Below are 24,497 nucleotides of genomic sequence, written 5' to 3'. Positions count from 1 at the left end.
AAGCCATTTCTAAGGCTTTGGGAGTCCAGTGAACCATGATGAGAAGCATTATCCACAAATGGACAAAGCATAATACTCCAAAAATCCTCATCTAGTAGGTCAAAGATGAATCTAGAACAAGAGAACTACAGGTTTTACAATGGCCTAACCAATGTCTGGTCTCAAATTAAATTGAGATGCTTTGGTTTAACCTTTAGCAGGTCATTTATGCTTGAAAACCCTTCAGTGTAGCTGAATTAAAACAGTTCTGCAAAGAAGACTAGTCTAAAATTCCTCCATTTCAGAAAGAGTGAAGGAAGCCATAAATGTGTTACAGTCTCTTGCAAATCTTTTGCCATCTACATGCACAGAAATTTGAAACTAAAGAGAAATTCACATTAACTACTTGCATTTTCAGTATAGCCAGAAGCTCATCGATATGGAAGTTCAGAAATTCAGAAATCCCTCCTGATATAGTGATAGTTACTGTGGGATAGTTATTTAAATGCAAATGGCCTAGGCACTAGGCAACTTGACTCTTATCTTCTTTTGGTTTTCACATACTCCTTTTTTGGGATCACCACCATGGACAATCTGCTTCTATCTCTGGAATCCTCCTCTAGCACACTAAACTTCTGCATGTCCTCCTTCACTTCACTACATCCATGAGTCTCCTCTGAGGTCTTCCTCTTTTCCTCGTGCCTGGCAGCTCCATATTCCACATTTTTGTCCAGTATATCCACTATCCATCCTCTGCACATGTCCAAATGATCTCAACTTTGTCTCCATATTGCTCAATCTGAGCTGTCCCTTTTATATTGGAATATAACCAGAATACAACCAGCTGGTAACCAGTCAAGTCAAGGACTCTATTAGAAAGAGCCACATCGCAGATGAATTGCGCTCATCAGCACAGACTGATTCAGATTGGTTACAACATTGACTGCGTTTATAAAATAGATTGCAGTTACTTGCAAACCTTTGCCACTATGTCTGAGAGTGATTGTGGGAAATCCAATTTTGACTGTAATTCTTTGGAGACAAGTTGCCTGTCACCAGAGATTGACAGTTAAAATACTTATGAGTTGCTTGCCTGCTTAGTGAGTTGTGGCAACTGTTTGCTGTAGGTGGGTGAAATTGGTCACAATGAAGTACATGATGTCTGACTGAAAACCTGTTTGCGATTGCTTTGGTCGCCAGGAGGTTACTGTTGTCAGCCGTAGTTTGCATGGAATTTGCCAACTTGTCTGCACACACTCACCTAAGCCTCTAAGTGTTTGTGAAAATGTCAGGAGTGTGATACAAATTGGAAACTGACACTGTTTACCTTCACAGTTGTGCCTTTTGAAATGTGCTGGTTTCAGAGGTAACGCAACTTTTATTTTATGCACTTTGCATTGCACCTTTTCAAGTTTCACTAACGCTCTGCACTTAGCAGGTGTTTGTATATGAGTCAGTTAACGATGGGTGACCGCGGCAATCTGCTCGTGACCAAAGCAGTCACAAGGAGGTTTTTGGTTCAGTGGCCTGCAGTGAACGATTTCACCCAACGACAGCCAGCAACCGTCAGGGAATACACATTTCTTCCAAGTGAAAATAGGCTGCCAGATGGACCAAGCTACATCTAGAAGTTTATATGTTTTAAATTAGAATTTGGGTGAACCTGCCCTTTCAGCACTGCAGCTATACTGTATTTAATACCTGGTGACCTGTGATGTGAAACAAGCACTTTTATTCTCTTCTCTGTGTGTAGCTAGTGGTACCTCACTAGTGTGCACTCATGCATTTGGTGCAACCACACACCCACACACACATACACAAACTCACAGACGTAAGCAGGCCAGGCTTTAGGTCATCAGCCGAGTGCTGATGCCAGCCAGGTTAGGGGAGACTGTTTTAACACGGATTACGGCAACCATTGTCACCGGATGGTCCGAGGGGTAAAAGGGAAGAATAGGAGAGTGTCACGAGCTGTCACCCATAATTACCATTAGCTCAGTGGAGCCTTTGAGGACCAGGGCCCACGGACAGAGTCCTGTACAACACAGGGGGCCCCAGGTAGAGCCTGGGGGGCTTTAGAACAGCTTTTGGAGCAGCTTTAGGAGAGCCAGTGGCATACTCTGTCTGCCCCTGCTGGGGACGGCTTCAAAGGAATATGAATGTCAGCCATTTCTCACCCAGCGTGTAATGGAGAGAGGCCCTTCCAACAGGACCAGACAGAGATAGAGGTAGAGACTGGGGGAAGGGAAACGGGAGGGGAGACAGTCAGGAATTAACCAATAGAAGGGAGCTTTGCGTTTCTTCTGTGTGTTCAAATTGACCAATAAACTTACAGTTAACGCTGAGGTTCTGTGCCCGTATCAGTTGGTCCTCCACATTTCTCTTTCTCCACACTGCTAATCTTGTTTAGACAGCATCTCAGAAATTAAATGAGAGGTAGAGATAAAGAACGCAGCAGCTCAGCCTAGCCCTCACCTTGACTGTACCGTTCTCTAGAGGGTTATTAACCTACTGACACAGTTGGAGGGACAAAGGAAAGTCTCTGATCCCCTCTTCCCCCACAACTCTGAACAGATTAACATGATTACTCCTGAAACGTAGTTCAGCTCTTTCTCTGCCTCACCTGTCTTGGAAATAACTTCCCATAATGGAAACATTAAATAAATATAGAAGAGTCACGAGATACACGAGAATTAATTATTGGACGAAATCTTCAAAAGTTGGACACTGCACGGCCAGTATTTTCCTATATGCAGATATATGTTGAATTATGTGTCCTCATAAATTCATATAAATATTCTAATAAGCTGTATGTTATAGCGAGAATGGACCTCTTTAACTTGAAGCTGGTCAGTGTGTCTGAAGAAATTATTAAGATATGTAATAACAAAAGTTTTCCACTCTGTGCATACTTCTGCTTCTCCCCACCCAGTGGTGCTACCAGGGGGAATGTGTTGCGTTTGGTACCTGGCCTCAGAGTGTGGATGGAGGCTGGGGGCCATGGTCCATTTGGGGGGAGTGCAGCAGGACCTGTGGGGGCGGTGTATCCTCCTCCATGAGGCACTGTGACAGCCCAGCGTAAGTAGGCAAAGTAAGCCACAGCAAGCTGAACACACACATCCAGGTCCTTGCCTACAAGTGTGTGTTTGTGTGTAGATGTGCATGTGTATGCGTGGCTGTGCGGATGTGTGTCGTAGTGCGAGTCAAGCTACAGTAATTATACAGCAGTCATGTCGGAAATATTCACAAGGCTAAATGCTTCTTTAGTGGGAAAAGTAAACTGTTAGACCTAAAGTAAAAATACGTTGACTGCTACAGGTAATGACGCTTTTAATTTATGACAAGTGTAAATATTCTGACATGTGGTACAGTGATTTTAATGTTCATTTTAAAATCCTCCACCTGCTTAGAACAAATAATGATTTAGCAGCTCGACAGCCAAATGTAAGGGGTGAATATCTGAGTCACATTTGTCATTATTAAACATATTTAAGAAGATTGCTGCATATTTGCTGGACGTGTAAACATCTCTACTGCCCAGAAAACCATTAGTTGTTTTTTTTCTTGCCGTCGAGTCGAGGCTCTAAAATGAAAGTTGAACCGATGTCTCGGGCATTACTGTGACATTGGTTCAAGTAATGTGTTCAACATTGCCTGGATGCCTGGTTAGAATTTCTAGTAAGATAAATTTTACAGCAGGTATGGATAAACAAAGCAACCTTCTGCTTTGAAGTCCCCCAATTACCCTACTGAGCTAAGCAGCTTCAAACCTAATGTGGTAATTGTAATTTTATAATACATTAAATTCACCATTCCTATAAATAATAGAATTTATATGTACAAAACCATAAATAACTTCAAAGTATTGTTGACCGACACAGCCTTTGTTCTGTGTGGAAATAATATCCGTTCATCTATCCTACGTTATTTTCTTTATACATGCTGCCTTTGGGACTCATTTTCAAAAAGCATAATATCTCGTTTCACTGCTATGCTGACGACATCCAAATCTACTTCCCCCTGAATCAGGATGTCCAGTCCTCATTAGTGCCTTTGTTCAATTGTCTGCGGGAAGTAAAAGATTGGCTATTACAAAACTCTCTAACTCTAAATGAAATTAAAACAGAAATTATTGTTTTTGACAGTCCCATTCCCCTGGACCAGCTAACTAATACACTGGGGTCCTATGCCAGCCATCTCTCTTATACCATTAGAAATCTTGGAGTGGTCCTGGACAGCTCACTCAAGTTAGACCAACAAGTTGCCTCAGTTGTGAAAATGAGTTTTTACATCAAATCTCCAAGGCAAAGCCCTATATTCCACATAAAGACCTTGAAAAGCTTATCCATGCCTTCATTACTTCGAGACTAGACTATTGCAATTCTCTGTACATGGGCCTCCAATTCTCTCTCTCATTTTTAAAATCCTTTTGTGTACTTTTAAAATTTTAAATAACCTGGCGCCCAGTTTCCTAACAGACCTTCTCGACGCGTATAGCCCCAAGAGAGCGCTCAGATCCTCTAACCAACTGCTCTTAGTGCAACAAAGGCCGCGACGAAAGACCAGAGGGGACCGAGCTTTTGCAATGGCCGCACCCAAACTCTGGAATATCTTCCTATCGATGTCCGCATGTCAGATTCCATTCAATTGTTTAAATCCCGCTTAAAAACTCACCTGTTCCATCTAGCGTTTGAAGCAAATTAGTTCGGACTTCCACCTGGTCTGCAGTTGTGCTGTGTAACTGTAACTATAACTGGTTTTAATTGTTTTTAACTGTTTTTGTTGCTTTTGTTGTAATCTGCTTTGCTACCTTGTGTGAAGCACATTGATGGACACTGTCCTTTTTAAATGTGCTATATAAATAAAATATTGATTGATTGATCTACTGTTCCATTTTTGCTGTACTGTGATCAGTTTTGACCATGGAGATGACGTTGGGGTTTCAACCATGTTTTTGGCTTTGGAATTCCCATTTTTAGCCTCATTATGAATGTTTTTACTGTCACCATTTGGATGTGACCAATAACTTGTGTAACCCCACACCCATTTACTGGCAGTAAGTCGTTAGCTTGGATGATCTCGCTTTCTGATAACGACCAAAATTTTAAAAATGGTCTCAAACTCAGTAGGAGAGTTCTAAGTAGGTCAAGACTTCTATTGAATCAATGAATGAAGTACTTTTGAAGAAATAATTTTACTTAGTAAGGTATAAAAGGTAGGTATGAAAATACAGATTTGGCTTCTGGCTCTAAAAAGTGAAGCCATCACAAAAGTGCCATAAGCCTTCTTTTTTAAGGCCACCACAGGGCTTCCAAAAAGACTCCTGGGCCTGTGGAAGTTTATGGGAAAATGGCCCTCTGCCAGGACCTTTGTAAATATTTGGCTGCTGAGTTTATGAGTTTTAGTCACTTATTTCAGTTCATACTGTAAAAAACAAAACAAAAAAACCCCCAGAGTCCTTTTGGCATACTGTCCATGACTAGGGTGGACACCATTGGTTGAAAATTGTTTGGTGGTCCTTCCATTCTGCTGCATACTGAAGATGACGATCGTTGATGGCAGGACGTGAACATTGTTCCACACACTTCTTGATTGTTATGAGTTCACCATCTGGGTACTCGTAGTGCACTGTGCATAAGTGTATTTCACTGTCACTGTGAAACACACTTATGCACTCAAAACAGCGAGTCTAAGTAGAGAAGTGTGCAATATGAGCCATAGTAACTGGCTTTCCAAGGCTCAGCTGAAAGTCTGGATTTCTTCTTTACCATTTTCTAAATTTGAACAACAGGGACAAATGTTATTTGAAATGGGGAAAGAAAGGAATACACCAACGCAACTGTCAGTAACCTGAAATTACCACAAAGACCAATATTAGCTGTTTCAGATAATACTTTGCAGCCATTACAACTGACTGTAAAGGTTCTTAGTCCTTGTTCTTGTGCAGTTTCACGCAGTCTCGGTTAATGTGACATGTGCGTTAAGTTAAGACATAGCTTACTCTTCTTCAAAGATTATGGTGATGCGTAGGTTTACTTTAAAACCTCCCATGTGTCCTCACTAGACTAATCATTGACCAGTGCATCTTTGGCGGGCAAATAGACATCTGGGATCTTTATCCTTCTACCATTGTCGCATTCCTTTGTTTTGGAAACTAGGTATTACGTCAAACACGTCATGGGAAGGCAAGAAAAAGAGCCAGGGTGAACCAGAGGGAAGGAAGAAAAGGGGGAGGAGGTGAAGGCACAGGCATAATGTGGAACACCTGTGTAAGGTGATCACTGCTGCTCAGCCATCAGTGCAAAGAGGAGGGAGGCAGAAAAAACACAGCCTCTAACACATTCATTACATGGCCTGTCTCACAGTTTTTTTGCAATAAAGTGAAGGGAAGGGAGGCTTCTGAAGGTGAGAAAAAGCAGAGAGATGATAGGGAAAGGAAAAGAAAACCTTCAGAGATGTGGTAGATGTGTAGTGAAGAGTAGAAGAAGGAAAAGCGTGAGTTAAGAGTCATTAGACTTGAAATGTCATGTCACATTTAAGGGCTCTTAGAACAGCTTGGATTTCCTGAATGAATCATTGGCACAGATGCTCAACAAAGCAGCAAATGCTGACACACAAACACTCTTTGTTTTCTGGCAGAGACTTTTTTGCGCCTGTTTCATCAGAAAAAAAAAATCTCTTATGTACTGTTTGCCCTAAAGATAATCTCTGAGAGGAATTTGTGAATATAATTTACGGCGCTTTATAAGGTTTGATGTAAAAAGTCTCTTTTCCCCATCCCTCATTTATTTCTGTTGTGTCTCTCAGCCCATCTGGAGGAGGCAAGTACTGTCTTGGAGAGAGGAAACGATACAGATCCTGTAACACTAACGTGAGTTTCTTCATTTCTTTGCCTCCCTCTTTCATTTTCTGCCAAGTAGCATGCGAGCGACTTAAAAAAATGTTGGATCACCTCTTTGCTCTTCCACAGCTCTCCTCCAGAACATGTTATCTTAGAAAAGGGCTTTACAGGCTGCACACTAGCACACAGCATCACGTTGCCTTTAAGCTTTCTGACATATTTTCTCCTGGAACGTAGGACAGACAATGATAAAAATGAACAGACAGAGATTCAATATTCCCCTGGTGACTTTGGGTTTATTCGCGCCCTCTGTCATTTTATAGTTCATTTATTGTTTGTGACATTTCACTTGAGTCAAACGATGATGACAGTTCAGGGTATATTTTATAAGAAGCAAGCTTTTTTTTTTTTTTGAGGTCTGGAGCAATGTTTTATCCAAATATTTGACATGGCTGCAAGTTAAGATCTCTGTTCAACTATTTCTAGGTGGCCTTTTTCACTAGGTGAAAATTGAAATAGTTAGGGCCTTAGTAGACATTTAACCACAAGTCTTAAAAATAACAGTTCTGAGCAAGCACTGAGTGTTTTCTTTGGAAAACAAGCAATGTCCCTAACCACTATTTCATCACACTAACCACACCTTGTCCAAAGAAGCATGTGTGTGTGAGAGAGCGTGCCAAATGCAGATACAATGACAAATACTCACAAATTATCCTCAAAAGTATATAAATGGGTGGGCCAAGTTTCATGGCAGACAGCCTATTTATTCAAAACAGTTAAACTGGTAGTAGCAGTCCTTGGAAAAAGGTCTGATGATTGCCAGAGTCATTAGGATCTTTTCTCTTTAGCATAGTTAAAAAACATATGTCTTAATCATAATCTGTGCTTATGCCATACATGTTGAGATATTTCATTACCTAAATTAAAACTGGTGGTGCTGGTGATGTCAGATGGTCCCCCAAATCACTAGAATTCATCCTGTGATTACCATGCATACCTTCAGTATCAAGGTTTTATCACAGTAATTATTGCAATATTCCACCAAACTGGTGGACTACCAAGAGCATGCCAATCATAGAGCCATCCCACTAGCATCTAACTTAACGTGTTATCTCTAAGGACAGTTAAATGAGTATTTCCTTGACTGGTTGCTGCTGCTGTAAAATAGATTGCTAATCCCAATCATCCACGCCTAAAGACTTGTCAGTGACCCCGATGATAACCAGAAGTTACCAATTTACCGGTTGGCAAGTGATTGTAGGAGGTTGCTTAGCACTTGGCAACAGTGGGAAGAAAAAAGACTCTTTTAACAGGAAGAAACCTCTGAGATGAATAATAATAACTTTGTTTTAACATTCTATAGGAATCCATTTATTTTGCATAATATTTCACAATTTTATTTTTGTGCTAATTCTGTTACCTTTTATTATTTATATTTTGTCTTCTTATCTGACTTCTTTTGTTGTCTTTTTCACTTTAAGTTTTAATGTGCATTAGCCTCTGAATTCAATCTTTATTTCTCATTTTTGGTCAAGCACTGGTAGAGCACTGACATTTAATTTGATTTGTTTATAAAGCCCACTACAAATACCACATTTTGTTTTATATTAAGCTCCTCAAGAGGCACAGACGATACCTTTTCAAGAACTTTAATTTTTAAAGTCAAGCTAATGAAGGGAAAGTGTCAAGCATTTAAGCAACTGGACTCCAGTTGCTTAAATGATAGGACTTTTCTCCCTTTTTGTGCCTTCTGTTCTATTATTATTTTAATCAGTTGATAATCAACAAGTTAAACATTGATGAAAACCCAACATTATTAAAGTGAGCTTTTCTTTTGTTCCAACAGACGTTAGCACATGTAAATCTCATTTGGTACTGTGTTTTCATTTCAACACACACTTGCAATAATATTATTCTGTCTCCTCTGACTGGATCTGCATGTTTGATGTGCAAGTTTAAAGCGGCTAAATTGGCAAAACACTTGAATGGTAATGAAAGTGGCCTATCCTCCCTATGGCCCACTCCAGCATGGAACACTTTGAGCATGTGAAATACAGCTTTGACCCGAGAGCCTTTATTTGTACCGAGGGAGAGTGTTTTGCGGTTCCTAAGGACCTTTTCACACCAGCAAAGTGTTTCTTTCCACTTTTTACCTCCTCTTATTGGCGCATTATCCACACAGTGGAGTGCCATCCCAGAATCAGAGCCAGAACTCAGTCTGCCTCAGCTTGCATTCTATACTGGGCTGTTTCACCTCCTCTGGCTCGGTTTATGTTTCTAATTAGCTAGCCAAAGAAATGTTTCATTATTCATCATAAATCCACACATAAACAATTCATCTGAACACAGAACACAATGTTCTCAGACAGAAATGCCAAGAAACACATCTTCTTTAGTCTGTAAAAAAATAAAATGTGACATTGTTAATAAAGTAGGGATCTTAGAAAATAAAATGAGCAGATAATTAATTTACTCAAAAGGCAACAGCACGCAAACCTACACATAGACTCTGTAAAAGATGAATGTACCCCTCTTGATGTGATTGGTTTATCAAGTCCTGTTTTAAAGCTTGATTTTAGCAATTTGGCTTTTCAGAAGTCAAAGGAGGTTGGAGGGCTAAAGTGTTAGCTGTTATCAGAGGTTCAGTTTAGGAATTCGAATTTGTTGAGGTGGAGAGTACCAGACCTGTGGGCTTGTTGGTACTAACCTGTGTAGTCACTCCCAGACGAATTTCAATGCAGTGCAAATGGTGCTGGTTAAATGATAAAATGACATGAACCGATTACATGGCAGATCACACAGTTATTATATTGACAAACTGCTGGAGATCACTCTTACTGACCTTAATTCCAAAGGACATTGGCACCAGTCTAATGTGAACTGGGATAAGACATTCGATAATCTTGGTCCTTTGTATTCACATTCAGTTTCACTGTTGTTTGCAGGCCTGCCCTGCAGGATCTCGTGATTTCCGAGAGAAGCAGTGCGCTGATTTTGACAACTCCCCTTTCCGCGGGAAGTACTACAACTGGAAGCCTTACACTGGGGGTGAGTTCAGGACTAGTTGTGATCAGTTGTTTGTATAATACATCCATGGTTTCAAAGTATTACTGTATAACATGAACGATTAATTACTATATAGGCAATAGTGTCTGGATGAAGTTTGATCAGAGTTAAATTCACTCCCATTGAATTCTTATTAAATAATTAATAATTACTTACTCTCAGTTTGAACTTGCTAAGAGTTGAAGCTGTTGTTCTGTCAAAACTCTCTAAGAGCTGAGCTGTAAAGCCTCCCTATCATCCCTTTTGTGTCTCAAATGACAGTTTGCAGGCTAGTCTGTTTTCTGGACCCATCTCGGGCTTTTTTCCCCTCCCTGGATCAACAGTTTTTTATTGAGCCAATACCAGTGGAAGGACTGTTGTATTGTCATAGGTACTGGCAGGAGTGTCTCTCCTTGAAGTCTGCAGATCAAGGAAAATATTCACTTAACTAAGACCACAAATATCTCAGAGAAAAGTGATAAAGTTTGAAGCATGTAAACACAGCTTTTGTTTTCTCTCAGAGATGTGAGAGCTTAAGTCTGTTTTGTCAAATCCATCACCTCCTCTCTTATAGCGCTCCGTGGGCTGAGGCGTCATGTAAAAACAGGAGATAACCTACACGTGGATGTCAGTGTAATTGTTTTTGGCAAGCAGCGCTGTCTCTGTTGTTGTCAATGTTACAGTGACGTCAAGTTTTGGGTTTTTTTTTAGATCTGAGCACCGCTGAATTCCCCCCCCTCATGATTATTACTGTCAACAAGTTAAGAGAAGATCCCAGAGCTGGCTGCAAGTCCTGGAATAGCATCGGTATTTGCTGGTCTCTGTGTTGTTAGGGTTCTGTCAGGGGCCAGGTCACGCTGTCTGTTCCCTGTGTGAAACTGAACTTTAGGTAATGATGTAATGACGTGCTCGGTTTTCGTCCATGCTGTGTAACCCAGGTGGTGTGAAGCCCTGTGCGCTGAACTGCTTGGCAGAAGGCTATAACTTCTACACTGAGCGGTCTCCTGCTGTCATAGATGGCACCCAATGTCAGGCTGACTCGCTGGACATTTGCATCAATGGAGAGTGTAAGGTAAGGGAGCCAAAACCACATCTTCAAACACTTCTTGTGTTTTACAAATGTATTTTTGATTCTCATTATTGAAGGATATGCAGTTGTTACAACAAACTGTTGTTGCTCCTGGCACTGGATGTATTAAATATTAAATATCTTTATATTTACCTAACCGCATCAGTGAGGGTCATGCATGAAAAATCAACCAGTGCCTCCAACTTGACTGCCTTACAATCAGCTGTTTGTTTGTTTGTTTTTTCTTTGCACATGACAAAAACTAAGATTGTGGCTTTGGCTTATGAGTTTATTTAAACATAAAAAAATAGAGCTTAAAAGTTGTTTTCAGTCCAGGAAATTTCATGTGGCTAGTTTGAGGAAATATTGACGTAACTATGAGGAAGCTATGAGGAATCAACAATGCAGGGTAAAAAAGCCTTCTTGCTGTGAGGTGACAGCTCTAACCACCGCTCCAGCATGCCTTGTAATTATTGGACTTATTGTGTCTATTGTGTTTTTCAGTTAACTACATAATCAAACAACTGTTCTCTTAATAGTTTTTTGAGTAAGTAATTTTTGAGGAAAAACGTTAAGCACTAAGTTTATTATCTAGTTAATTAGAAGTTATTACTTTTTTTGTCTTATGTGATTATGAAAATATATATATTTTTTTATTTGTTGATATTCTGTAGACCACTGACTTAACGATTAATTAGTAAAACCAAGTTGTTAGCAGCAAGCATGCTGTAGTTGCACACCGTTTTGTAATTCAGTGACATTCTGAAGCCTCTGTTTTCTTAAAGTAGGAATTTTCTCGTAACAAATGGTTAACAGGTTTGCATTTACATGCAGTAAAGCCTTAGGCTAATCAGTTTCCCAGCTTGGTAAAAGTGATCAGCCTTACAGCATTCACTTTACTATTTCTTCTGTAATTAGCTAGCTTGTCAGCATGCAGTTACTGTAGAAGTCCGTGTCTGTTTAGTTTTGCATTTACTCAGAATGCATGTTTCTGTGCAGACCACAGTACAACTGGGCGGGCTGAAATTTATTGAGAACGTAAAGTGATACACAAGCCTGATTAAAATATGCAAAAGCCCATATTTGGCCGGCATTAAGTTTCAAATATGTGCCTTAAAGGGAGGGGAATAAAAAAAAGAATTATTTAGCCCTCTACTGCATGACTTTTTAATTTTTGGGGAAAAAAATATTTCTCCCTATTTTGGGGGAGCTTTGGGGTCCCTAATAATATATCAATCATAAAATTTGAAACCCTGCACCCCCCAAACAGATATTGGTTTGTTGCTTCAAGGCAACACTGTGCGACAAGGGTAGTCAAACACAAAGTTATTCTATAATAAGTTTTATTAGTACAACAAGGATGAAAAAATAAATAAACAACAAAATAAACAATGTAAACATTTCACAGAACAATAAAACACCAAAATACATCCAACAGTTGACCCTAACCCCGTACACACACACACACGCGCGCGCGTGTGCGTGCGTTGTGTTTCCATCACTGTTGGGGACATTACATTAACTAACATTCATTTCCTGGAGACTTATCCTGACCCTACCCATCACAAGTCCCTGCCTGAACCTAACCGTAACCCTGACCTTATCCTAAACCTAACCTTACCCTAACCCTGACTCAAGCCTTCACCCTAAAATTTAATGATTTAGCTTGCAATTTGTCCCCATAAAGTTGGCGAGACCTCTCAATGTGAGTGTGTAAACAAATTTGTGTCCCCACAACAATAAGTAATACACACACACACACACACACACACACAATTACTTTACCAACTGACCCCTGAGCTCCTAAGTGTCCCTCAAACCTTATTCAGCGATCCACTCCTCTACTTCACAGTCGCTCCATAATAGCTCACTGTCCTCACTTTCTGATTATTAACTCGAAATTTGGAGAAACATAACTTGAAATTTTGAGTTACTTGAAATTTCGAGTTAGCTCTGCCATAGGGATAGGGCTGTGCGATATGACCAAAATCTCATATCCCGATATAAGACATCTATCGTCCGATAACGATATAAATCACAAAAATTTTGCATTTTCTGTAAATTCTGTGAATCTCGGGCAGCTCGACTTGCGTGAAGTGTTTCCAGCTGAGCGTCGTGTACCTGGAGTCGAGTGTTTTAACCGATGCATGAAACTATACATTTTTAGACATGAGTTGTGAGTATTTATTACACGGCGTGCTGCGGGGAAAAGCCTGTTCTAACGTTTGAGTCTAAGGTTTATTTTTTAGCACCTGACGGCTCTTTTTTGCTTCTCATCTGTAAATACTCTGAATCATGTGAAAGAGTATGCAGAGTATTTTGTAAAGTCTCAACAGGATCTTGAGCTTTATTGTGAAAGGTTTATGTAGAAAATAAACAAGCGGACATGCGATGGTTTTACTGTCATTGTTGCTAACGACAACGCATAAAAACAGGCGCTTGTCCGTCTGTAGTGTGGTTATATAAAATATAAGAGAAAGAGAGAACTTTAAGAAATTAATATAGCCACTACAGTGACCATCAAAACGACGAAAAAATATTGCCGTAAACAGTTTATTTTGCGTCACCACGAAACAAACGATAGCGTAAAATGAAACGTTAGACGTTTTTATATCGTCATCCGATATATATCGTTATATCGAACAGCCCTACTCTGCCAATCAGTAATCTACGTGAATGAGGTCACTTTCTTGTTACCCGGAAGCATATGGCGCAGAGTAGTGCACACTCAAAACCGGATCGCATCAAATGGGCGCTTTCGCGAGTACGTTTGCTGATAGTAACGCCATGTGATTCGGCTAATAACACAAGGATTTCATCATTTTTGAAGCCACGCTGAAAATACTCAGCAATCTGTGCATTCATGACTGGATGTAATACCGGTAGCTTAGCTGTAGCATTTGTACCTGAGGGTACAACTCTGAGTAGCTCCTGATGCATTCATGTTAATGAGACATGTTATGTAAAGTGTGTGTTATGTAAAGTGAGTGCTCAAATAGAGTAGAAAAGTGCTATAGAAAACCAGTCCATTTGCCATTAAGGATGAAATGATGAGACTGCGCCTACGCCTATTAGATAAATAAGGATTATTATGTACTGTGAATCATGAGGAGTTACTCTAGTAGCATCAAAGAATCAAAATAAGGAGATGGAAATGTTTTTAATATATCCCCTTTAAAGGTTGCAGTTTGGCAAGCTTTGAGGTCCATGGTAAAGCAGCAGATATGAACTAATAAGTTGTCAGGGAGGATTTCAAGTGAGTGTAAATGTAGAAGGAGGACTTGAGGGGGGTTTTGGCTGCACAAGTAGTTGACCTCGAAGGGGGCACAAACTCAGAATGTTTTCACTGTGCCTCATAGCTAATCTGGCTAAACTGTACATTTCTTTAATTGTTGCGGAAAGCTTCTGGCTTGTGTTTCAAGACTTTTTGGATGTACGTTTAATGGAATTATGGCAAGAGCTATAAAAATAAAACTCAAGTTTTATTGAACTGTAGAAAGAGTTTGAGACCCAGTGATGTTTAAATCTAGAAAGACTGACTCTAAACATTACCATTACTTCATGTTCTAGTCAAGAATGAGCTTTTACCTTTCAATTTGATTTTACATTCAGAGCTTTTCATTGCAATTCTAATATTTGTAGTCATACATAAATATGAGACGACTTCTGCTCGATGAAGGCAAATCAGGTAAATTACCAGAAAAAGAAATGTTTGTTTCACGCTAATGCTGATGCTGATTTGCAATAATAACATAAAATAAAACACTGTGCTATAGCACCGTCCTTTGTGGGTGTTTAACCCTGACATTTTATCAAGTTCCTGTTAAAATGACATTTTATCTCTTAGCTTAGTAAGAGTTTGCTCAGCATGTGAGCCAGTTTTTATCTATAACAACTCCGCTAGTGAGATACTGACTGCGTAAACAAAAGAGCCGAAACCGCACCATTCTCCAGTGAAGAACAATCCGGTCTTTGACTGTGGCTGATTGTGATCGAATGACTGCTGAATAGCTCTTTTTGCTTCTTATCAGTACTCTGCAGCCTCCACCAGAATTGTTTTGTGGTAAATAAAACAAAAAAAATCATTGTTTTTTTGATTGAATAATGATTATATATATATATATATATATATATATATATATATATATATATATTTGAAAAGGCTGATTTAATAACAAGGAAAAATAACATTTTATCTTTCAATAAAATGTTGAAAGATAAAATAACATTTTATCTTTCAATAAAATGTTATTTGGGTTGGCAGTTGATGCTGTCTTTGTTTTCCTGACTGTAAATCATTTTGTGTAGTGAGTGTGTATTTTCTGAGATGCAGCTGAAATAACTTTTTGGTTGCTCACTTTAAAGTATTTGTTTTGACTTCCACCTGACCGATACAACTGGATCCCTGTTTGGCATAAAAGCGCAGCGTCTTTGCCCACAACATTACTGCGAGTCTAATATTAAAAACACAACATGATGTGTGCTTTAATAGCAAGAAAACTCAGAAGAGGTGGAATATTCCTCGCTGAAGGAGTATTGTGGGTTTTCTGAATCCGGCTTGTCGTTTTATTTCAGGGGCTGGCTCTCTGTGGGTTTACTGTCACACTGTGATAAATCTCTGGAACACTGTCTGCCTGGAAAGATCTCAGAAACACTCAAAACTGCTATGCTGTGCACATGTGGTGGGAGAGAGAGAGAAAGGGAGGAGGAACGATTACGAATAACACTGGAGATTGTGACAGAGTAAAAAAAGAACCTAGGAAACCCACAGGACAACTGTAAGGATCAATGACAACGAAATCCGTCTGTAGTCATCAGGTTTTGTGTCACTGCTGCTCTCAAACCCTGGTCAGCTGATATTTTACCCTCTTTTTAATCAACATAAATGTCCAATAACTCATCTGTGGATGTTATTTCAGTAATTGCAGTGAGTTTCTCATCTCAAGCTGGCAGATCAGGTGTTCCTCCACCCGCTTTCCTCTTTTCCTCCTTCCTTTTTTCCAAATCAACTTGAATGTCAAAAATTTTCCCTCTTTAGTTGTCTGTGTCTCATGGGACACAACATTGACTGTCTTAGTTATTGTAGCCTGAGCTCTTTTTTTTTTTTTTTTTTTTTTTTTTTTTTTTTTTTTGTAACTGTCGACTCTCCTGAGGAAACACTTTGGAAAGCTACGCCTTCTCTGGCTTCCTCCTCAGAAGCTTAATTATTTTAGTTTCTTTAGTTTCAGTCATAAACTCTCCTTTTTTTTTTTTTTTTTTTTTTTTTTTTTTGGAGTAGGATTCGCTCTTAGAACAGCTTATCTCAAGATCAATGTATTTTCATATATAGAGTAATCAAGGCGTGACATACTATACAGGGAGTGCAGAATTATTAGGCAAGTTGTATTTTTGAGGAATAATTTTATTATTGAACAACAACCATGTTCTCAATGAACCCAAAAAACTCATTAATATCAAAGCTGAATGTTTTTGGAAGTAGTTTTTAGTTTGTTTTTAGTTTTAGCTATTTTAGGGGGATATCTGTGTGTGCAGGTGACTATTACTGTGCATAATTATTAGGCAACTTAGCAAAAAACAAATATATACCCATTTCAATTATTTATTTTTACCAGTGACACCAATATAACATCTCCACATTCACAAATATACATTTCTGACATTCAGAAACAAAACAAAAACAAATCAGCGACCAATATAGCCACCTTTCTTTGCAAGGACACTCAAAAGCCTGCCATCTATGGATTCTGTCAGTGTTTTGATCTGTTCACCATCAACATTGCGTGCAGCAGCAACCACAGCCTCCCAGACACTGTTCAGAGAGGTGTACTGTTTTCCCTCCTTGTAAATCTCACATTTCATGATGGACCACAGGTTGTCAATGGGGTTCAGATCAGGTGAACAAGGAGGCCATGTCATTAGTTTTTCTTCTTTTATAGCCTTTCTTGCCAGCCACGCTGTGGAGTACTTGGACGCGTGTGATGGAGCATTGTCCTGCATGAAAATCATGTTTTTCTTGAAGGATGCAGACTTCTTCCTGTACCACTGCTTGAAGAAGGTGTCTTCCAGAAACTGGCAGTAGGACTGGGAGTTGAGCTTGACTCCATCCTCAACCCGAAAAGGCCCCACAAGCTCATCTTTGATGATACCAGCCCAAACCAGTACTCCACCTCCACCTTGCTGGCGTCTGAGTCGGACTGGAGCTCTCTGCCCTTTACCAATCCAGCCACGGGCCCATCCATCTGGCCCATCAAGACTCACTCTCATTTCATCAGTCCATAAAACCTTGGAAAAATCAGTCTTGAGATATTTCTTGGCCCAGTCTTGACGTTTCAGCTTGTGTGTCTTGTTCAGTGGTGGTCGTCTTTCAGCCTTTCTTACCTTGGCCATGTCTCTGAGTATTGCACACCTTGTGCTTTTGGGCACTCCAGTGATGTTGCAGCTCTGAAATATGGCCAAACTGGTGGCAAGTGGCATCTTGGCAGCTGCACGCTTGACTTTTCTCAGTTCATGGGCAGTTATTTTGCGCCTTGGTTTTTCCACACGCTTCTTGCGACCCTGTTGACTATTTTGAATGAAACGCTTGATTGTTCGATGATCACGCTTCAGAAGCTTTGCAATTTTGAGACTGCTGCATCCCTCTGCAAGATATCTCACTATTTTTGACTTTTCTGAGCCTGTCAAGTCCTTCTTTTGACCCATTTTGCCAAAGGAAAGGACGTTGCCTAATAATTATGCACACCTGATATAGGGTGTTGATGTCATTAGACCACACCCCTTCTCATTACAGAGATGCACATCACCTAATATGCTTAATTGGTAGTAGGCTTTCGAGCCTATACACCTTGGAGTAAGACAACATGCATGAAGAGGATGATGTGGACAAAATACTCATTTGCCTAATAATTCTGCACTCCCTGTAGATGGCAGATGATGGGCAGCTCTGCCTCAGGAATTGATAGGCATTGATTAAAGCTGTGTGTGAATAGATGAATGACGCGTGTTAGGAAAAGGTGATTTGAGAAAAAAAAAGTGCTTTGAGTGCTCAGAAAGTGCTATGTCTGCAAGCCTGCCGAATTTAGAGTGATTCTAATTCCCTAACATCACACAAACAAGTAGTAATCTTGCTTGTGCATGTGTGCAAGTTAAGAGCATTTCTACACATATACAATATTCACCACTGCATGATAGTTGCAGCGATTTACTGAAATGTGCAAATAAATGGAAATACAGTATGTAAGGCACAAACAGAGTTTGTACAGTTCAAGGAGTATTTGGGGAATACCACCTTTATTCTTCAACACAGCCTGAACTTTGCTGTAGACATTTATACGTCTCTCCTGGCTTCCTCTGTAAATATCGATTTGAATCGAAGAAATGTAAATTTGGATTCAATACTCCATAGGGCCCACTTTCACAGATTTTCAGACCAGTTCTTGTGTAATTTAGCATACCTTAGCATTTTCACAATGTTTCACTTCCTCAACAATAGCTTATTGAGAGCCACTATTTCCAGTGACGCTTTGACAAACAGTAGATGGATCAGCTGAACGGCCAGATGTATCTCTCAGGTGCTGTTGGAGGAAAAATAAACAAAGATGTGATGTCTTTGTTAGATTTTTTTTTCCCTGTTTCTTAAGGGCATGACTTTCAGATAATGCTCATCTACTGTAGACATTCTTTTTTTAATCCGCAATATGAGTGAACTGATGCACTGACACATAATTACAGTTACTAATGTAAACTTTAGGCTATCACACTAACACAAAATCACTAAGCTAACACCCTTCAGAGTTCTTCGCTAATAGCTTTGTCTTTTTGTCTTTGCAAATGTTCTGCCAGCACCAGTGGATTCTTTCTGATGTGGACAGTTTGCACTTTATGGCTTTATCCTTGTGTGTAAAAAAAATGAAAGTAATTTTCATAAAGCTGTCAGTGCTCTCAGTTCTCTAAGTTTAAGTGCTGCATTCACATTTTTATGGAAGTAAATGTAAGTGTAAAATGTAAAATTGATGTTCTCATGTAAAGTATTAGCAGTAAGCCTGCAGTTCTTTGCATAATACTGAAATGCTTTAGAACTAACCATCAACAGACAGTACTACTGGCACTGTAGCCCTTAAAGGCCTTTAAATAATAGTAAAAAAAAAAAGACATAATGAAAACCTTAAGTCAAAACCTACTGAACACCAGCAGTCCTTCTGTGAAGCTCCAAGGCATTTCCAATCAAGCAATGAAGCAATCACTGCAAATTGAGCACAGATAAAAAAAAAATTAATGGGGTCCATAAGGACTCCATATAAAAAGTTATTTGGAGCCAACACATTTTATATCTGTTAGACTGGCTAGTTTCAGACTCTGAATCTGGTAGCTTAATAAGCTTCTCTCTGATAGAAAAAAAGTTACAGCTATTAATGCTAACTTGACTAGGATTGGGACACTGAGTAAAATGAATATAAACAGTCCATTTTAAATTATCTTTGGCCCAGAGAAGACAATAGCCCTTCTGGCTCATGTTCACATATGGATGATAGAGCTTTAACCTGCGTTTGTAGACGGCAGTGCAAACTATGTTAACAGACATTGATTTCTGGATTTAAATTCCATATCAGAATCAGGTTTGTAATGTAGTGCTGCCTGAAGGCCAAAGATCGCAGCAGTCCAGTACTGACTTGTCCCTTGCACACAGAGATTTCTGCAGATTCTCTGCGACTTTTGATGATTTAGCTAGTCTTAGCAATTTTATGTTGAAGAGCATTATTCTTAAATTGTTCCACAATTTGTCAACATAACTTTTTGTAGATTGGGGAATCTCTGCCTATCTTTACTTTTGAGTAAGACTAAGATGCTCTTTTTATAAGTATTCATGTTACTGACCAGTTACCAATTAACCTCATTAGTCACAAAGTGCTTCTCCAGCTGTTTCCTTTTAGTTCCACTTTTTTCCCTTCCCTTCATTGCTCCCTTCCCAACTTTGAGATGTATTATTGCCATCAAATTTAAAATGAACTAATATTTTTTTATGAACTAGTAGAATGTCTCAGTTTAAATATTTGATGATTTTTTATGTTCTCATGTGAAAAAAAATATAGGTTTGTAAGATTTGTAAGTCATTGCATTAAATATCGATTTACATTTTTTAGAATTGGATTTGTCAAAAGTATTTTGACGAATTTTGACAGATTTTCAATGTAAAGAATGAAGATTTATACTCAGTATACAAGCACTGTGTGTCCACTGAAGCTCCCTAAAAATAAGGACTACTCTTTGCATGGGCCTATGTGAATACTGTATAAATAAAGTACAGCATTGTATTCTGAGGACTTCCTTCAGGAACAAATAAATTCTTTCCAAAAAACTCCCCCACAGTGAACATGTCAGTCATGTCTTACTATTTCTTTTAAAGGGAAGGTTTTATTGGCTTTTAAGCAATCATTTGACATTTGGGGACATTTCTTTGTTTGCCTTTTTTCTTAAGTGTTAAATGCTGACGTTTGATGCTACCCTTATGATGTTACTGTACAATGATACTGTACAGCTGGTGGCTAATTAGCTGAGCCAAGCATGAAGCCTGGAAACAAAAAGAAACAACGCTGGATGTGTAATAACTAATGAAAATATTCCTACTACAGTCACACAGTAGTGCTTTGTAGTTTGGTAAATAACGCATTAAATCTGGTTGGTTTAACCTTTACATAATGCTTGCGAAACAATATTTTTACACCACTTTTTGGGGCTTAAATAAACAGTATAGCTTTATCAAATTAACTTTAAGGACAGTGTTTAGTGTATTTTGTTACCTTTGAACAGAGCTGGATAAACAGACTCCGGACTAGTGTAGTGTAGATGCACCTAACTATGATTTAATTATTACCTGACACAATAAACTATTATTTCCCTTCATGATATAGTTTAGCACATAGTTCAACCTTTTGTGAAATATAGCTATTTTTTTAAAGACATAAAGCCTGTTTTCTGGAATGTAACCAGTTGATCTTTGAAAAAACTTTTTTAAATGTAAAATAGTACAAAATAAAGCAAACATTTAACCATTTTTCTAGTTTTCATTTAAAACGATGCTGATTCTCAATCTCTAACTTTGTTCAACTTCAAAAGCATGTTGGCTGTGACAACATACTGGGCTCAGATGCCAAAGAAGACAGATGCCGTGTGTGTGGAGGGGATGGCAGCACCTGCGAGGCCACAGAAGGACTCTTTAACAAGTCTCTACCCAGAGGAGGTAAAACATATCTGATTCCAGAAAGTGTTCTTTAGTCTGTTTAAGCTGTTAAAATTAATGACACTGAGAAAAGTAAAAAAATATAAAATAAAATAAATTAAAAAAAAATTGGTGGTTGATGTGACTGTTCAGCCAGATGTTACTGCATGCAAACACACAATATGGGAGTCACTGTATGTTTCTATACAGCAAAATGCAGTCGTATCTTGGTACGATTAAAGGACCATGCCAACTGTGCATTGTCTGCTAGACTCATTAGCCAGACGTTATCAACCCCCATTAAGTGTAATAGGTGTGATGAAAAAGTGGTATGCAAGATTAAGTTCAATCGAATATACACCCATAAAGTAAATGATTAATTTATAATTTAACTTTCATTATGGTTGCATATTTATATGCATTAATTATTTCAATAACATGTTCTTGACAAAAATGCATACAATGACTGAAAAGATGCGTTTGTAGGCTGGACTAAGTCACATGGCTTAAAATTAATTAGCCTCAGATACATTTACACAGTTATTTTTGTTGAACCTCTAGGTCTCTAAGAGCAATAAACTTCAAACCTTAATGAGTCAAATGGTGTGTTATAATATTGATACTGTAAACATCACAATTTGTTGATATCAAAAATGGGTAAGTGGTATTTTAGATGTTGTGAAATTAAAATGATAGCATTCTTTTACAAGGTGTTATACACAAGAAAAAACTGGGATCATTATGTCATCATAAATGTACGTGTGTGCCAGTTTTGGTGGCTCAATTACTATTTGTCAAGGAGCAATTTTGGACAAACAGCGAGGTTCCACAAAACTAGGTTCCACAGAATTCAGCTTTTACTCTTAAAGTTGTTTAATTTTTATTTATTTAATTAAATCTGGTCATATTTAATCAAAATTAGCTATTGTTAGCTATTGTTTCAACATATCAGCCAACAAAACAAGAATATGGAATATTCATTGGATGGTTGTGTAGCTACAAACTTTTACCTTAACCAGCAGATCACTTCTGGCTCTATTGATTTTACAGTAAGTTACTGAAAGGGGGCAAAATGCAGTTTATACATGTAGAATATGCAGAAATGTCTAACCACCTGTGACAAATTTAAAGTCAGTGGAGATTGTCCAAATGCCAAAACATCCTTCACGTAACAAAAATAATCTTTCATCAACATGTGATTTTTTTTAAAATTGTTTTTTAACATGGCAAATGTTTTGAGCCACTTAAAATTATGATGACACATCTAAATGCAATACTTTTCTCATTAATCAGTGAAGGAATGAGGGAATGGAGTGAAGGAGTCACTAGCAGAGAAAGGGACTTGGTGCTGGTTGTGGTCTGAAGTAGTCTATAGTGAGCAAAAGAGACAGAGAAAACATATTTCTCCTTCTATGGTATGGCTAGTAAACCATCTAAAAATACTGTGTGTGTGTGTGTGTGTGTCTGTGCATGCATGTGTGTGTAAGTGTTAAAAAAAGGAGAGTGTTTCATACTACTGGAAGATTGCTTTGTCCATTTTGGATGATTTGGAATTTATTCTATAGATGTACTCCTACGTTGTATGATATGTAACTCTGTGTGTTCTCTGTGTTGTAAAACATGTCAGATAGGAATGAGAACTTCGGTTGTTTCAGTGGGAGGAACACTATCTTAACGATATTAGTTCTTGTCTTCCAGGCTACATGGAGGTGGTTCAAATCCCAAAAGGTTCTGTTCACATAGAAATCAAAGAAGTGACTATGTCAAAGAACTACATCGGTAAGTAACACCCTTGAAATGATAAAGACACATGTATAGAATTATTTTATTAGATTTTTATTACCTGCAGTGATAGAAGTGTAAGGTGTTGAGACTTTGGTCCTAATAAATGCTGGATAGCCCACTGATTTCATGACCAATTGGCTTCTCTTGCAGGCACCATAAGCCTGACATTTCTGATTCTAAGTTAAGTATATTTAACTGAAACTATATTTTTAAATATATTTAAAAATCCTCATGCCTTCAAAAGATTGGCATTTGAGGAAAATGCATATAGAGTGATTAAATTGACTGCTGTGAAATTTCTTAAAATTGCCCATGCTGTCCACTTTAGTTTGTCCTTGTATCTGCAATGACAAGCAGCTGGATTTTGCCTTATGTACTAATTTCTCCATGATAGCTAGAACTGTGACTGTTCATCTGTTTTATCAACGAGATAAAAGGAAACACTATTACCTGCATTTGCAAAGGTATAATTTAAGTGTGGATCTGGATTGCTTTTGTTGAAATTAAGAGAAAGGTGGTTTACGGGATGTAGATTCCAACAATCTTCTGAAATAGTCTAGCTAATGATCATAAGTAGACTGGTAACCAGGGCTGGACTGGGACAAAAAAAATCGGCCCGGGCATTTTGACTAGAGACTGGCCCACCAGGTATTATAGGAAAAACCATAAAGCCTTTCAATGAAAACAAACGCTGTTGTGACAGTGATGTACACTGTCTTGTTGGTATACAGTGGCTTGCAAAAGTATTCGGCCCCCTTGAACTTTCCCACATTTTGTCACATTACAGCCACAAACATGAATCAATTCTATTGGAATTCCACGTGAAAGACCAACACAAAGTGGTGTACACGTGAGAAGTGGAACGAAAATCATACATGATTCCAAACATTTTTTTTTTTTTTACAAATAAATAACTGAAAAGTGGGGTGTGCGTAATTATTCAGCCCCCTGAGTCAATACTTTGTAGAACCACCTTTTGCTGCAATTACAGCTGCCAGTCTTTTAGGGTCTGTCTCTACCAGCTTTGCACATGTAGAGACTGAAATCTTTGCCCATTCTTCTTTGCAAAACAGCTCCAGCTCAGCCAGATTAGATGGACAGCGTTTGTGAACAGCAGTTTTCAGATCTTGCCACAGATTCTTGATTGGATTTAGATCTGGACTTTGACTGGGCCATTCTAACACATGGATACGTTTTGTTTTAAATCATTCCATTGTTGCCCTGGCTTTATGTTTAGGGTCGTTGTCCTGCTGGAAGGTGAACCTCTGCCCTAGTCTCAAGTCTTTTGCAGACTCCAAGAGGTTTTCTTCCAAGATTGCCCTGTATTTGGCTCCATCCATCTTCCCATCAACTCTGACCAGCTTCCCTGTCCCTGCTGGAGAGAAGCCCCCCCAGAGCACGATGCTGCCACCACCATATTTGACAGTGGGGATGGTGTGTTCAGAGTGATGTGCAGTGTTAGTTTTCCACCACACATAGCGTTTTGCATTTTGGACAAAAAGTTCCATTTTGGTCTCATCTGACCAGAGCACCTTCTTCCACATGTTTGCTGTGTCCCCCACATG

The 24,497-nt window shown here is 38.8% G+C and overlaps 1 protein-coding gene across 3 annotated transcripts in view; it reads left to right on the top strand.

The window, feature by feature from the left end:
• The window catches only part of adamts6 (ADAM metallopeptidase with thrombospondin type 1 motif, 6), a 77,165-nt gene that overhangs the window by 31,156 nt on the left and 21,512 nt on the right, over nucleotides 1-24,497 (top strand). For all 3 annotated transcript variants that reach the window (XM_040007316.1, XM_040007315.1, XM_040007317.1), the window contains 6 exons: nucleotides 2,912-3,057; nucleotides 6,787-6,850; nucleotides 9,766-9,868; nucleotides 10,804-10,937; nucleotides 21,045-21,168; nucleotides 22,846-22,926. In XM_040007316.1, coding sequence (XP_039863250.1) covers nucleotides 2,912-3,057; nucleotides 6,787-6,850; nucleotides 9,766-9,868; nucleotides 10,804-10,937; nucleotides 21,045-21,168; nucleotides 22,846-22,926 — 652 coding nt within the window. The remainder of the gene's footprint in view (nucleotides 1-2,911; nucleotides 3,058-6,786; nucleotides 6,851-9,765; nucleotides 9,869-10,803; nucleotides 10,938-21,044; nucleotides 21,169-22,845; nucleotides 22,927-24,497) is intronic.

This window comes from Simochromis diagramma, unplaced genomic scaffold, assembly GCF_900408965.1.
Source record: "Simochromis diagramma unplaced genomic scaffold, fSimDia1.1 OVJJ01000682.1, whole genome shotgun sequence".
Lineage (NCBI taxonomy): Eukaryota > Metazoa > Chordata > Actinopteri > Cichliformes > Cichlidae > Simochromis > Simochromis diagramma.
The sequence above is the reverse complement of the archived record's forward strand: the minus strand, read 5'-3'. Positions and strand labels throughout refer to the sequence as shown.